Source organism: Drosophila navojoa, chromosome 3 (assembly GCF_054131105.1).
Source record: "Drosophila navojoa isolate 15081-1374.11 chromosome 3, UAZ_NAV_1.0, whole genome shotgun sequence".
Lineage (NCBI taxonomy): Eukaryota > Metazoa > Arthropoda > Insecta > Diptera > Drosophilidae > Drosophila > Drosophila navojoa.
The window spans coordinates 15,809,608-15,825,485 of record NC_142891.1 but is presented as its reverse complement, the minus strand read 5'-3'; the positions used below and the strand labels follow the sequence as shown (position 1 = coordinate 15,825,485).

At 40.6% G+C, this 15,878-nt stretch overlaps 4 protein-coding genes across 5 annotated transcripts; 3 read left to right on the top strand and 1 right to left on the bottom strand.

Annotated features, from left to right (window-relative positions):
• Positions 1 to 714: 714 nt before the first annotated feature.
• On the top strand, positions 715 to 2,087 carry LOC115562241 (uncharacterized). The gene has a single exon (XM_030383326.2). It carries the CDS (start codon positions 770 to 772, stop codon positions 2,009 to 2,011), a length of 1,242 nt encoding a protein of 413 aa, XP_030239186.1. The 5' UTR covers positions 715 to 769; the 3' UTR covers positions 2,012 to 2,087.
• A 105-nt stretch (positions 2,088 to 2,192) lies between these two features.
• On the top strand, positions 2,193 to 7,521 carry LOC108658217 (uncharacterized). Of its 2 annotated transcripts, XM_030383332.2 has the most exons (3): positions 2,193 to 2,522; positions 7,021 to 7,231; positions 7,292 to 7,515. In XM_030383332.2, coding segments are annotated over exons 1-3 (306 nt in total). In that variant the 5' UTR covers positions 2,193 to 2,520; the 3' UTR covers positions 7,385 to 7,515. The 2 variants fall into 2 exon arrangements, with proteins under 2 accessions (XP_030239192.1, XP_017966360.1); XM_018110871.3 differs by lacking the exon at positions 2,193 to 2,522 and having other exon boundaries at positions 6,802 to 7,231; positions 7,292 to 7,521.
• A 628-nt stretch (positions 7,522 to 8,149) lies between these two features.
• On the bottom strand, positions 8,150 to 15,806 carry l(2)05287 (WD repeat-containing protein l(2)05287). Its single transcript, XM_030383317.2, has 7 exons — positions 15,536 to 15,806; positions 15,085 to 15,471; positions 14,321 to 14,975; positions 14,082 to 14,260; positions 12,855 to 14,014; positions 12,415 to 12,788; positions 8,150 to 8,708 (listed from the first exon to the last, which is right to left on the bottom strand). The coding sequence occupies exons 1-7, from the start codon at positions 15,625 to 15,627 to the stop codon at positions 8,340 to 8,342; spliced, it is 3,216 nt and encodes a 1,071-aa protein (XP_030239177.1). The 5' UTR covers positions 15,628 to 15,806; the 3' UTR covers positions 8,150 to 8,339.
• Positions 9,893 to 11,690, top strand: LOC115562245 (uncharacterized). The gene is made up of 2 exons (XM_030383334.2): positions 9,893 to 10,262; positions 11,207 to 11,690. The coding sequence occupies exons 1-2, from the start codon at positions 10,170 to 10,172 to the stop codon at positions 11,351 to 11,353; spliced, it is 240 nt and encodes a 79-aa protein (XP_030239194.1). The 5' UTR covers positions 9,893 to 10,169; the 3' UTR covers positions 11,354 to 11,690.
• Positions 15,807 to 15,878: the final 72 nt, after the last annotated feature.

The window sequence follows — 15,878 nt, the reverse complement described above, 5'->3', positions numbered from 1 at the left end:
GCTAATAGCTATGCCTTCATATGTTCGTAGGGCATCTAAATTTCTGTGTGGGAAAAGTGCATTTTCGCAGTTGTAAAATTTAAGCGTTGCTGAAACTTCACCGTTAATCTTTATTTGAATAAAAAAAAAATAAATAAAAATTTTAGCATTTAGTGCGTCAATAGATAAAATTACTTTTTAAAATGAGTGGAACAGCAGCCATTGTCGCGTGCACTCTGAAAGAAGCTTAGTTAATTATATTTTAGTATGAAAGAGAGGAGTTGTGTATATATAAAATATTTTGCATCAAAAGCTATCTATATTAATTATTAATACCCATCTTTAGTTTTTTTTATTAGTAATAGCAAACAGGATTATGAACGACTAGTGGATAACAAGATCAACTGATTAACCAAAAATTTCCTACTCAAATTACATTCACTAAAAAGAATCAATAATCAAATAAATATATATTCAATAAATACTAAGAATATTATATGCATAGGTAATGCAATATTGAGAATATATATTTTGGCGAAATAAATCTTTAAAGAGTGTTCAAACTTCGTTCGTTTGCCAAAAGCTGCAAAGATTTAGAAGCGTTGCTAGGGTTAGGCTACGAGATGGCAACATCCGAATGTAATCTGTTCTATCGCTGATGCGCTGCTGCTTATCAGAAATGTGTTTTATAGCGGCTTATGGCGGCAGGTATCCACCTGTGTATTTCATTAGGATTTGACGGTATAAAGTAAAAGGCGCACCCGAAGAGGTGGCAACAGTTGGAATCAAGATGGCAACGGCACTAGAGCTCAGCAGCACCGACATACAGGGCCTGTGCCAGAGCTATCTGCATCAGCATGAAATGAGCGACAGATTCGAGATTGTCAGCTACAAGCTGCAGCCCACATCTGATGCTCCGGCTGGATTTCTGGGCAGCCACTTCTACCTGGAGGTGGTGCTGCGTCTGTCGGAAACTGTGGAGCAGAAGCTGCGATTCTTTTGCAAGGTGGCGCCGGAGGGCAATGCCACGCGCATGGAGTACCTCGAGGCATTCGGAGTATTCCAGAAGGAGATTGTCGTCTATAAGAAAGTGTTGCCCGAGATACAGGCCGCCTGCACGGAGATAGCACCCAAGTGCTACTATGCGGACAAGAACCTTCTGGTCTTTGAGAATCTGATCGATCAGGGCTATCGCATGGGCGCCGGCCGTGATGGCCTGTTTAGCTATGAGCAGCTGCACTGCTGTCTCAAGACCCTGGCCGCCATGCACGCTGGCTCCATCATAAGGGACCAGAAGCATGGCCCCCGGCAGCCATTGACGGAGAACGCGTATCCATCGAATTTGCCGCCAGAGCATCTGCGCATTGTCAACTTTCATCAGTCGTGCGAGGTGCTCAAAGAGTTCATCAAGACAATGCCCAAGTATCAGAGCCAGCTTGACTTCATTTTGGCCAACTTTACCCAGCGCATGTCGCGCATCTTTGAGCTGGTGAAGCCGTCCAAGACGCGCCTCAACACGCTGCTGCACGGCGATCTCTGGGCGAACAACATACTCTTCCAGTATGGCAAATATGGCGAAACGCCGCTCCAATGCCGTCTGGTGGACTTCCAGCTGGCCAGGTATGCGCCGCCCGCCATGGATCTACTGACGGTCCTCACCATCCCGACGACGAGCCAGTTTCGTGCTGCCTACCTCAACGAGCTGCTAGCCGAGTATTATCGCTTTATGAGCGAGTTTTTGAAGCGCGCCGGCCTAGACATCGCCGACTTCATGACTGTGGCCGAGTTCGAGGAGTCTGTGGAAGAGTATCGCATCATCGGTCTCATCGAGAGCTGTCTCTTCTGCCATTTGGTTATACTGCCACCAGCCAGCACCCAGGAGCTGACGGGCTCCGCTGATGGCTTTAGCGATTTCTTTGATCGCAAACGCATCGATATCTGCATGAAGGCCTTCAACTCCGATCAACTGTACAGAGATCGCCTAGTGGACATGTTGGAGGACTTTGTCGATCATTATGTTCTACAATCTTAATAAATTAGTTTAAGTTGTTAATATGTTGCTTAATATATATACTTGAATTAATATAATAAATGCTAAACTCACATAACTATTCTTTGCTCTACTATCGATATGCACTCTATTTACTGAGTGGCCATATTTACATAGAGTATTCACATTTAAAACTTTGCACATTTTCATTTTTGCCTAGCTTTCGATATTTCGTTGAGTTTTCGTTGAGGCATCGTCAAGTTGCTGTCGTTCGTTTTCGTCTCTTTAAGTCATTCGAAAACTTTAAAAAGCTGCCTTCGAGCAGCTCAACTCGTGTCTGGCTGGAAATGTGCAATTCAGTTGCCAATTGGCTGCGTCTTTTAAAACAACTTGCTGCGGTTGCTGGTAAATCGAGACTGCAAACATAACGGTTTTACAACTTGGCAGGATTACGCAGCGAAAAAGAGGGGAAGACAACAAGCGAAATAAAGAGCCAAACAAGCCGAGCGTGAAATTTAATTTAATTACAAATTAATAACCATAATTTAAAAATGTGAGTGAAATTGAAGTTTGTATACAAAAGTGAAGCTGTTAAAAAATATAAATAAAAATAATGAATATAATTAAATTTAAACTAAAAGAATATATATATTTATATATACATAAACAAAGAAAATTAAATTTCTATGCATTTACTTCTGTTTTAAATAAATTAACTTTACCAAACTTTAAATATAAAAAAAAATAATAATACAAAACTGAAGAAAATTTGTAAAAATAATATTGCTAAAATATAAATAATTATAAACACATACGGGAATATATAGAAAAAAAATTAAGATAGTTTTTCTGCAACTTAAAATTCTATAAAAATATACTTTTACAAATATTGAAAAAAGAATAATACAACAAAATTAAAAATAATATTACTGAAATTAAAAATATATATAAATATAACAAAATAATATTACTGAAATTAAAAATATATATAAATATAACATATTTACTTTAAATATAAATATTTAGTTCAATATAATAGAAATATATACAATTCTAGTCAATTTAAAATATATGACATTGATTACATTTTTATTAATTGAATATTAAATATACTATTTTATTTTAAATGACAATTTCATAGTTCGCGAAAAAAAAACAACTGTTATTAAACCTTGTGAAATTCCCTGTCATCAATTATTCAAGTGCCGTTCACCAACTAAATTCCCAAAAAACGTTTGCTAACACTCAATAAAAATTCAAAATATTTACGTATGTCCGCCAAAAGCGAAATAGTTGCAAGCAGACAGCAATGATAGCAAACAACAACAACAGCAACAACAAATCCAACAAACAACAGCAACATACAAAAACAACATGCAGCAAATAACAACAAACATTACAGCTGAAGGCGCAATGCAAATGACCATAAACAATTTGACCTATCTCAACAAGAAAAACAACAACAGCAACAACAACAACAAGAAAAACATTGGCAAGCTCTAAAATAACCAAACTATAAAAGTTGACAGTGGCTCATTTCACATAATTCAATTTAACGGTCACGTTTTCCTAACAATGCCAAATAAATTAATAAAGCTAATGGCAACATTTTGCGGATTGCATTGTCATTGAAAATTCGGAAAGTTTTTATAGAAGCATAGGCACTATATAGGAAAGCGAATAATTAGATCAGATTCAGATAAGAATAAAGATACAGATACAACTACAGATGCAGATACAGATACAGATACGGATACCGATACCGATACAGATACAGATACAGATACAGATACAGATACAGATACAGATACAGATACCGATACAGATAACAGATACAGAATACAGATACAGATACAAGATAATACAGATACAGATACAGATACAGATACAGATACAGATACAGATACAGATACAGATACAGATACAGATACAGATACAGATACAGATACAGATACAGATACAGATACAGATACAGATACAGATACAGATACAGATACAGATACAGATACAGATACAGATACAGATACAGATACAGATACAGATACAGATACAGATACAGATACAGATACAGATACAGATACAGATACAGATACAGATACAGATACAGATACAGATACAGATACAGATACAGATGCAGATACAGATAGATCGTACTACCTTCAGCACATAATAATTAAACTTGATATACTTATCAAGGCTCAAACTCTTGAACTGTGTGACTTTGACTTATGGCTTTAAAATATGTTGAATATATTTCATCTATGTATATTTATAGCTCTACTGAAGATATATATATGAATTAACATTATAAGTGTTTACTTTTACTTCTGATCTTATATAAAAATAGGCAAGGCAGTTATTTAACAAACTTCCCAATCACGCTATATAAAAATCACATTGTCATGTCTTCGGCGCACTACAAGAACGGAATATTAATTTTGACCATAAATCGACAACGATTTAAGTTTAAAGTAATTGACAAAATCAATTGTTTTGGGCAATAAATCGTGATTCTATTTACTGTGTGAGGTTGATCGAAAAGTGAAAATCAATATAGTATTGAATAATAATAATCATCATAATATTGCTAAGAGTGCATTATGTAACAGATATATATTTTAATATTCGATAAAGCTATTCAAACCAGCTTAAGCAATATTTTTATGTTAATAATTTTTTACACTTTCCCATGAGTAAGTACGCTCTGTAATGAACTACGCCTGAACTGCGACACACAAAATTGCAATTCATATGCGGAAGTGAAACTTTTTGCAGTAGCTCATAAATATTCAAATTGTTCAAGTGACCTAGGAAGATGACTAGCTTGAGTCGCTACTTTGAGTGTATTCCATTTAATTATTACTACTCATGACATATATAATGAATATAAAATTCTCTTCATAATACTGTCATCTGAGTTTCCATATCAGATTCTCGCCCTTGAACTAAATATCTGAACATATATTGCTGCATCTTTGTTAATATTTGTGAGTTCTTTGGCTCTGAATGGAACGTCAAAGACCATTGAGAAAACTATTTACCCATGCGATTACTGACGATCGTCAGCCAAATGAGCATCGTGCTTGTTGTCGCAGACATGGGCCCGACTCCTCAGTGGAGGCCCAACTGCGTTGCATGCGCATGCATCGACTGCATTATGCAATCCAACTTGGCAAACTCTGAGCGTCCCCCACAACATTTATTTTGATTTTTATTTTTAGTGTTTACAGGTTTTATTTAAACGTATTTTGTGTGTCATGTTATGCGCTCTGCCACGAACTGTGACTGCGACTGCTACTCTGACTGTGACTGTGACTGGGACTGGGACTGCGACTGCGACTGCTACTCTGACTGCGACTCTCACTTGGAATCGCGCACGTAGTCCGGCTTGAAGACTCGGACTCTGTAACTTAGAAAAACAGTCCGAGTTTGTTTTTGTTATATTTGATTGGGTCAATGGAATCCAATTGGCGTTGTCGTCGCTGCAGTTACACGCTTTTCGTTCATTCACAAAAATTTGGGTCACTTGGTTAATTGACAAAGATTGACGTATTGTTATTCTACGTGCCACCTCTCCCCCGCCTCTCATCTTTTCGCTTTGCATACAATGAGGAAATACAACTGGAAAATCACTGAAACTGAGAAAAATTGCAACTGCAAGTGCTGAACCACCACCGCGGGATCATTCGACAGTGAAAGGCCTTTCGAGAGGCCTTGAAACTTTATGTCACGGCTTAAAGATGCCGCTCTTAACACAGTTTGCTGTTGTATGGCAATTAATGGACTCGTAAAGTTATGCCAGAAGAAATACAAAAAGAGTGTAAAATTGTTCATCTCACACCTTTTAACAACTACAAGGTTACCTGGCGCTGTGATTTCTTTCATGAAAATCGCTGTAATTGTTAATTAGCTAATAATTAACAATTGTTTATCATGCGTTAAGTAAAAAGCGAAAAGTGTAAAATTAATTAATGGCCTGCATTAGCCCTTAACTATGTTTATTTATGTGAGTTGTTGTGGGTCTATGCGGGCCTTATAAATATAGGAGCGGTATTCCCTTGCTTATGTTTTATTTAAATATTATTTTTGGGTGAAAGCCAAATCGTGGCTCTAATTTTATGTAATACAAATATTTATCTATATAAAATTAGTAATTTTTGATATGATTATTTTGGTTTTAAACAAATTGAAAAGAGTCAATGTAAATTAATTTAAAATTTTATTATATAGTATATATTTGTATGGAGTGTAATATAATATATATTTAATAATAAAATTGCGTACTGCAACTGCACTTGATTATGATCACGTAATCCTATTACGCCTGCCACACTACGCAACATGGTTGACGAACAAGCGAACGAGCGAATAAAGGGCACGCAACAAGCAACGTGATGAATGCAGTATGCAATCTTGCCCCAAGTGGCAATATCAAGTCCAAAACTTACATCATCAGCGAGTGTGTCTGTGGCGCATCCAGTAGCAGGCGGCAGCAGCAGCAGCAGCAGCGCCGCATTGCCGGTTATCCAATTAAAACCGCAGATTCGAGATAGTTAGTTTGGCTGCAGCAAAAGTGGGCCGTCTACAAATACAAAATTTTACTTTTTTCTCTCCCTCTCTCTCTCTCTCACTTTTTTTTTCCAATACGCACAATGCACGCGATATCTAGGAAATGAGAGCCGTCATATGGACGACAACTCCTACCAGTATCTGTATATATATGTATATAGTTGGTGTGCCAAGTCAGCTGACTACATAGAGGCAGTTGTCCAGTGTCGACTGTGAAAAGCGGTCCACTTGGGTTATTTAGGCGTGTTGCCAGCCTGGTTGTGCTGCCAGGGGATATATAGGCAGCCACTCCTCGTCAGAGAGGGGGGGCCCGGGGAAAGGTGGAGCCAGTGGAGTTCCACATGCGTGACAGGCGGAAACTTGTCATATCATATGCACGCCAAAATTATGTAATGATCATAATAATAGTGTACATTCGCCTCTGCAATCATGTTACGCATCCAACTTGATCTTATACTCAACTCTTATACTCCATTACGCAGGTGCCTACCCTACCGTCTGGTCTATTTAACAGTTCTGCTAGCTGCCTTGGCTCAAGCACGTCCCCAGCGCAGCCTGCAACACATTGCGGTTGTAGAGAACGCCGCCTGGGAGCAGACATTGCCCCAGCAATTACAGAATCCCTTTTATAAGACGCCGCGTGTCAGGGATGCTCTAGCCAGATCCAGTTGGTTTGGGCCCGGCGAGCAGGTGGTAAGTCGCTAATTTTTGCTATGCCTCTTATACTTTAATTTAATAACTATTTTATCGTAGGTTCTGGAGCGCCAAGCGGAAAAAATACCGCGTATGGAAATCTATAATGTGCTTGCCCATGCCGGTCTAATACCATATCGCAAACATTTCTAAGAACTCGACTTGTAATCTCTTATATTTTATAGAAAGAACAAAATATCGAAAAATATATATTATGTATACGTACAGTCATTATTTTTAGGCAACGAAAAGGAATATGTTTTATTTTGGCGCAACTGATTTAAGCACTTCATCATGATGGTGATAATGATGAAAAATAGTTTTTATATGCTCAAATTCTTAATTTGTCATATAATCACATTTATAAATATGTTTGTAACTTACACAATATATATATATTTGTATGTACAAAAATAGGAAATGTAGAATGCATTTTTATCAAAACTTACATTTCTACAATTTCGACAAGCAGCTACACACACACACACACAAATTTAGCTCATACACATATGTATGCATGTAGACAGGCTTTGCAAGAGTGCGTTTAAGATCGCCTAAGCTTTAATACTCTTTCGTGTGAAATTCTATACACAAACATGGCAAACTCGCTTATAACTGTGCACTACTCTTCTCTTAAAAGGGTGAAATTGAAGAGAGAGCAAGTTGAGAGCGAGCAAGCACGGAATAATTGTATAGTGCGTAAACTAGTCCGATCATCTGACCTCTCGCTCCATCACACTAAGCCTTGAGGCTAGCGGCTTCCGAAGCTTAAATACGAGGGCGAGAGAGCAAGGCGCACACGAGCAGACACAAATATGAATTGGAGCTGCCGCAGATTATTCTAGAAGTACCATAGTTGTATGTATTGTACTATTGTTACTATAAAATAGAAAATAAAACTATATATAGAGTACTAAATTGGTTTGTAAAAATAACTGCATTTAGTGTATATTTTATAAAACACTCACGCATTGTAGGCGTTTCGTTTGTATACAAAGAAAATCAAGACAATTTGTTACAACAACTACAAGCGCCAGTGTACCTAGCTGAACTGTAAAATTAAGCGATCGATTTGTCTCTATCTGCAAAATATGCAATAATTCTACAATTAAAACTCAAGCTGTACATCGAGCTGCGCCACGCGTTGCAGTCGCTCATCCAGTTTCGATTGCGTGTCCTCTTGACTGAGGCTCTCTTCCAGTGCCGCATTCTGCGCCAGCAAAGTTTTGCGCATCTCCTCTGCCTGCCGTTCTTCTGCTGGCTCCTGTGCTTCCACCTCCTCCTCCCTCTCTACTTCTTCCTCTACATCGTTGGCAGGGTGCGAGAGACCATTGCCATTTAGTTTGCCGTTGCTCAGAGTCTCTTCCATCACCTCTTTATGTCTGGCTGCGCTGTCGGCAGGCGTTAGCAGCGATTTGATGAATTCGCCGCAGATCTGGCTCATCGCAGGCATCGTGTGGGCGGACAAATTGACCAGCTGTAATTGAGAAACGAAACGGAGAGAGAGCATTAATTGGCATTCACCTTGACAGAGTTCACTAGAAAAGACATAAAACTATGTTAGTTGGATTAAATTTGTTTATATACATATAGTATATACATTTTTTTGTTACAATTACTTGTCGTCACTTTGTTATTTTTTGGCGGGGCGACGCTCATTCAGATTATAGTTCAAGTTCACAGCGCCAAAATCACAATCTGAACCTCTTCATACGAATCATGAAGTGTTGTGTTTCGTTTAATTTATGAGTTTGTCATTTGCTGTCAAGCTCAAGTATCTCTTATCTGCTAGCCTTCGCGCATGCGTCGCTGCTACCTTTCAATCAGTTTTCACATTTACTTTAGCGCTCTATGGCTATATTTAAATTAATATTTTGCAGAAATGTTACTCAACTGCAAGCAATTAATTAACTAAGATTCTTTAACCGGAAGGAGCATCAAAACAAATCATCCAATGTGTGACTCAGTATCAGTAAAAAAGAATTCAATTTGCGTTCGCCAATTGCAGCTCGACGAAACCGACTCAAACTAGTTCAAAAGAGCAACTGACTCAAATAAATTAGCTCAAATATATAGGCTACGCAAGCAAAGTGCATGAATGTAACGTAATTATGGCAATAACGGACAAACGCTGGCATAATAATTATTACAATGGATCAACCCACGTGGTTGCGTCTCTGGGGAAATTACACTTGTTCAGAACTCATCATAAACTAGCCACAACTAATGCGCGACACTATTGTATTGACCAGCATAATAAGCTTGAAAAATGCGAAAAAGCACGCAACAACAACAAAATGCCGCTACGCATAAACAAAACAAATTGAATAACAAAAAGAGTCAGAGCGAACGTGGCATGACAACGAAGACGAGAGACAAAGAGAGAGAGCAAGCTCCATGGAGTGGGCGTGCTTGCACTGGCAGTTACACTCAATGCAGTGCTAAATATATACATGAATGTATGTATGTGTGTGTATGAGTGCATGTGCATAGAGTACGAAGCAAGGAGCATCAGAGAAACAATAACAAACCGAAGTTTATGAGCCGACACTTCGTGTGTTAGAATTATGAGAGAGCGCCACGCACGAAGCTGGTGCTGTCGCTGTCGCTGCCTCTGCTTCTGCTGGCGCTGCTGTAGCAGCGGGGCGGCGTATAAATTGCATTGAGCACCAACAGCCGTCCAACATTGTGCCGTTGTACTTTGCACAAACAACAACAGTGGGAGCCGAGCTGTAAACCCTGGGAGAGCGTGATTAAGGAAGCCTGGCAAACAGAAGCGCGTGCCGCAAAAGTTTACGGAAATACAATAACAGAAGAAAAAAAAAAAAAAAAAAAACGCCACTTGACCTGCAGCTTGAAGAAAAAGTTCAATTATTATTCAATTCAAAGAACAAATAAGAAGAAGAAGAAAAAGTGCAGTTAAGTGAAGTATACCGATATGTGGCCCAACTTTTTCGGCGTTATTTCGCTGCTTTGCCTTGCATTATTCTGTGCCTGGGCGCAAGCTGGACCAGTGCCAATTGTGAATGAGGTGAGCTTCGGGGCGTGCGGCGTTGTGTGGAGTACGAGTACGAAGAGAAGTAGGAAGTGCAAAAAAGTTGCAAGCTAAGAAAGAAATTCTTAATTTTCTTTGCACTCTCACACTCTCTCTCTCTCATACCGCTTATAATAAGAATTTCATACTTTTCCGGGGTACTGCAACATTGTGCAGCAGTTAATTAAAAGATTACTTTCTAATTGGCTATCAAAAGGCCGTGAACACGACTTGGGCGGCTGTTAATCAGCACGCCTAACTGTTTGTTATGATCAGAGAATATTCCATTTGCTTATATTATATAATATTAATATGCAGAGTGAAATTTCTTATCAATTTGTCTGACAAAAATTCGAGGTGTTTTCAAAAATCATTATAAATAAACAAAGTGATTAATTTATAGCCTATGATGAATAATGATCTTTGAGCGCGACTCAAAGTAAACTTTTTTAGTACCTTCACGGTTTTCTCAGCTATCCAAATTAGACCTATGCCAAGCTAATCTAGTTGCCATGCTGATATGATAATGCCCCCCGCAGAGTCTAGCCAATTGAAAGGCATCCAGAAATAGACAATACAATCGCGCCTTTTAACTTTTAAGAGAATGGCGTTATTATACTGAATTGAAATTATTCAAATTGAGTTCAAAATAGAAAAGTGTAGACACTTGGCTGCCAGAAAAGCTACGACGCCACTGATCTGAACTGTAGCACGAAAGCCATGAAATGAAACTAAGAGAAGAAAATATTGATTATAAAATATAGAATAACTCATAAATCAGGAATAATCTATAATCTAATGGAATAATTTTAGAAGACATCACTTTTATGAAGAACAATTCATATAACTCAGCTCGATATTAAAATAAATCCAATAAAATCGTCTCCCCCTTTCTATATGCTCTAAATTTTCAATATATTTTTTGTAATCCTCCACAATAGCATCAACAGCTCATGCCCAAGGTGCCCCAATGGCATTGTTTGCGTTACTTTAAGCACGACGTTCTGATGATGCGTCGCTGTCGACATTTGCGTGTTCCCACGGCGCCACGCCTTGGAGAGACGCTCATACGCAAGAAGAAGAAATAGAGAGTGTGACGATCAGGTGACGAGTTGAGCCAAGAGCAACAACATCAACAATCACAGCAGCAAGAAAAACATGAATTGCACCCGACTGAACAACAAGACGAATTCCAATTACAAATAGAATTTTAACAGGATTTATAACAAGACCAAAAAACCAAACCAAAAACAAAATAATTATATATTAATATACATTCTATATATAAACATATAAATATAAACATTTATTATGTTATATATATATGTGTATTTAACCTAAACTAACCTTAAGTCTAACCACTTGTACTTCATAGCGCGTAAGGTTTCAATAAAAAGATGAGAAACCCAAGAAGGGCGAGATATACCCAAGAGTTTTTTACTACTACTAAAACTGAATAATAATAAATAATACTTCTGAATAATATTAGATCGACTAGTCAGGTCAGTTGATATAGGATGAGAAAAAAAGCATAGAATTGCAACGAAATAAAACTAATTGTATCGTAAAACTATCCTATACATATGTATTCGTTTATAAAAACATATAGTATACTGATATTTAAAATTAGTAATCGAAAGCTTTAATGTTCTCTATGGTTTGATAACTGCATTTGTATTAGACGCATTGAAATATAATCGGCCAAGAAAGTTTAAAACAACAAATGGATCATTCCTCTCTTTTAAACAAGATGGATAGGGAAAACGGGACAAATGAAGTAGAACCCTTTATGGATTTCCTATATAAATGCTAATACTAAACCAAAATCAATGTATTAACTTGTTAGAGAGAAACAGTAGTACCGAAATAGAGCTATTTTAGCATATATAAGCATATATACTAAACATCCGATTTCGATATAAACCATTTTTAAGGAACTTGCCAATAAATAAAGGAAAAACCCAATACAAAAATCTAATTAAATTGTTATTAATTTTGCAAACTCTATATCTGATAATAATTGATATACCTTAAACCGGGAGATGTGCAAATATCTGCTAAGCAGCATCTACACAGTCTTAGTTTTATAAATTATGTGTACTCTATTTTGAAACCCTCCCTGATAAGTGAGCTGTATCAAGAAACTTACCGCATCCACTGAACTGTGCGCACTACGTCCCACAATCAACGGTCCACTAGTCTGAACATTTGGCTTGACCACGTTGGACTTCTTACTGGCAACGAAGCAGCCAAAGGTGGCGTATTGCAGCCGTGTATCCGCGTCCGATGGCTGGGCGAAGGAAATGGGCGCCGGCGCATCGTCCATTGTGCCCTGACCGGGTGTCGCCAGATAGACTATCTCTTTGTTGTGCGTGAGCATATGCAGCGTGGATTGCGCCTGAAAGTCCACATTGATGGAGCTCTGCTTGGGCTGGCGACGCGGCAGCCAGACCAGGCCATGCAGCTTGGGCAAATTGCTGCGCTGATAGACGGGCAGCGGCACATTTGGCTGGAAGACGTGCACTGTTGGAATGGACATGGAAAAGAGAGTGTAAAGCAAGGCTTCGATAGACTGCTGCAGCTACTCACATTCATCGTTGCGTGTGACGGCAGCTATCAGATTGGTGAGCGGATCGAAGGCCAATTGCCGCACGGAGAGCTTGAGGCCCGCTTGCAGACGGAGGGTCATTAGGTTCCAGATGAGCACACGCGTCTCTGTGCAGACGGCCACCAGGTGCGCCTGCGCGCCAGCTCCGAATTGCACATGCGAGATTTGGGCAACTGTCTGGAGTGGCGCTGCCTTCGTTGGCAGCGTCTTCGCGGCCGTCGCTTCCCAGCGTTTACGCTTCTTCGCAGACATTGGCTTGGCTGCCTTGGTGGTCTCGTCCAGTTTCAGCACACTAAAGAGCGGCAGCAGTTCCTGTTTGACGAGCTCTTCGTAGTTTTTCCGCCTGTCGCTGAGCCGTGTCAGTCGCAGTTTCGCCTTGAAGCGGTGCCGCGGCTGCAGCCGGTGCAAACGCGCCTCTAATGTTAGGAGCCGTCGCTGCACCGCCATGGGATCCACCAGAAACTGTTGTAGATACTCCTTGAGGCGCTTGTGGCATGCCTCGTGGACGGTGCACTCGATGCCGAAGCGACGCAACAGCTGCAGCTTCTGATGCAGTCCCAGCTCGGGAATTTTCATGATATGCTTGTACACAGACTCCTTAGGTATCTGTTCGTTGCTGGCCTTGGACTGGCTGATCGGTGCACTGGACATCAGTTGCCGTGCCTGCTGCACCAGCTTCTGATCGTCGCTGTCGAGCAACGTTTGCAGCAGACTCCACAGCTTTTGGCGCTGCTGCGTGAGCTCTGTGCGCGTGCCATTCATGGGCATTGGCGCCAGACGCAGCTGGGCCTTGGCCACGACACCGTCATAGCCCGCCGATGTGCTCAGCGCACGCAACTGTCGCAACGAGCGCCCATCATACAGTACCAGAGTACTGCCATAGCCCGCAGCCAGTAATGAGCCATCCTGAGAGAAGCATATGGAGCCAAGCGCCTGCCGCTTGTAGCTCGCTTGAGCTGCACAGCTCCACATTTCGGTACGCTTGTAAATATTCTCCGAATCACCCAAAGTCCACAGTTTGATCACATTGTCCTGGCCAGCGCTGGCACAGCGCAAATCTTTCACCTGGAACTGATTCGAAAAAATGATGGCCTGGAATCCGTGCTCATGCGGCAGCTCTATATTTGTGTTCAGTTTGTAACTGCAAAGGGAGGATACCAGATAATAATTGCTCGTGCTTATGTTAATTTCGATTTTAATTAGTTTACCGTTGTAATTTTTCCTGGTATTGCCAAAATTTGAGTCGCAACTCCGGAAAGTTACGCTGATCGTTGTACATCTCGCCCGTGGCCATCCAATTTATGTTGAAGGCGGCCCGGGTGACGCACGTATTGTAGATGATGCGCTCCGACTCCTGTGAGTTCACATTGTTGTCCACCACGCGAAGCTGTCACAGAAGAATGTATTAGATTAATATTGAATTTAGTTAAAATTCAAATTCCCTTACATTGTAGAGCATACTCTTTGTGTAGGCCGAGTAGAACTGCAAGTGTCCAATGCGTCCGTTGAGCACCAGCGTATTGGTGCGCGGATTGAGACACAGGCCAATGGGAAACATGGGCTTGCCCGTCTTGTCTGGCAGCGCATAGGTGAAATGCTGCAGCGTGGATTGCAGCTTCCCCTCGTTGGGACTCACAAAGTGCAGAGCATTGTCATCAGTGCAGGCGAGCACATGCTCATTCCCGTCGCTAATCACAATGTGTCTGATAATGCTGGCCATGCGCGGCACGAACTTTTTCTCATCCTGATTGCTCAGTGTCCACTTGACGAGCACCGCCTCATGGCCGGCGCTGTAGAAACTGATACCGCTGGGCGTAAACGCAATGCTCGTTACGGGCGTATGGTGCCAATGATGTTCGGTGCATTGTACACGCTCCTGATTGTCAAATTGCCGCCAGACGATTACCCGGCCCAACTCATCGCCCGTGGCTGCCGCCTCCTCGCAGGGACTCATGCGTACACATGTTATTTGGACCATATTTGGGTTCTTGAACCGCCAGAACTTCCACGTCGTGTAGTTCAGGAAGTAGAGATAATAGCTCTGTGCTAGCATTATGAACTTAAAGGAGCCCTTGCCCACATCCACCAAGGGTGTGCGAATTCTGTGAAGAGAGAAGGCAACAGGTGAATATTGAAGAAATCAAAATAAATTTGATTTAAATATTCGGCAATTTTTTTTTAACTTTTTTTACGTTTGTCATTTTAACTCACTTTAATTTGAGGCCACATTGAATGTCAATGACGGCGCCTGTGCTTGTGTTGACCACATGCCACACGATCTGCTCGCCGCTCTTTCGCTTGGCCGTTATAAAGGCGCACGCGGTGTCACCTTCCTTGTACAGATTCAGCAGATTACACGTAAGTATTTGCAGACCTTCTGCACCCAGTTGTATGTTCACATTCTTTTGCAGCACGCCAGTGCGCCAATGCCAGCGTAGCATTTGCCCTGTGCTGGTGCAGCCGAGCAGCAGTTCCGGCTGCTTCACATCAAGCTCGAGGCTTATCAGCGGCGCCGTTGCATCTGTTAGTTCACGTGTCAATTCACCAGTGCTGGTGACAAATACCTGCACTTTAAGGCCGCAACGCACAAAGACAAATCTAGGCAAATCATTAGAAAATTAAGTATTTGCATTAATGCGACTTAAATGTGGTTTAAACTAACCTTCCCTGAGCAGAGAAAACGGGCGCATGTTCCACAATGTTGCCGCCCGCCAAATGCTGCAGCTCGAGTCTGTCTTCGTCATCGAAATTCATGGCTGTAACAACTCCGCAGCCTTTTAGAGCAGCTTTAACTGCTTATTAGCTTCAAAACAATTTAGTTTAAGCAATAATAACTTATTTTACGCCAGGTATTTTCATACAAAATCACAAACCGCACGTGTAGCTGCTTTTTGCAGTGCTGCTAAACTCGGCGACAGCAACAGTGCTGTGAAGCATATTTATGCAACGGAATGTGAAGCAGCCAACTTTGCTCGATAACAACAATCGAGCGGGAAAATTTCGAT

What these genes read in the sequence shown, in the direction of transcription:
- LOC115562241 (XM_030383326.2), top strand. Translation starts at nt 770, where the DNA reads ATGGCAACGGCACTAGAGCTCAGCAGCACCGACATACAGGGCCTGTGC.
- LOC108658217 (XM_018110871.3), top strand. Translation starts at nt 6,968, where the DNA reads ATGTTACGCATCCAACTTGATCTTATACTCAACTCTTATACTCCATTA. An exon ending in TTGGGCCCGGCGAGCAGGTG is followed by an intron (nt 7,232 to 7,291) that starts GTAAGTCGCTAA and finishes ATTTTATCGTAG; the next exon opens with GTTCTGGAGCGCCAAGCGGA.
- LOC115562245 (XM_030383334.2), top strand. Translation starts at nt 10,170, where the DNA reads ATGTGGCCCAACTTTTTCGGCGTTATTTCGCTGCTTTGCCTTGCATTA. An exon ending in CAGTGCCAATTGTGAATGAG is followed by an intron (nt 10,263 to 11,206) that starts GTGAGCTTCGGG and finishes CCTCCACAATAG; the next exon opens with CATCAACAGCTCATGCCCAA.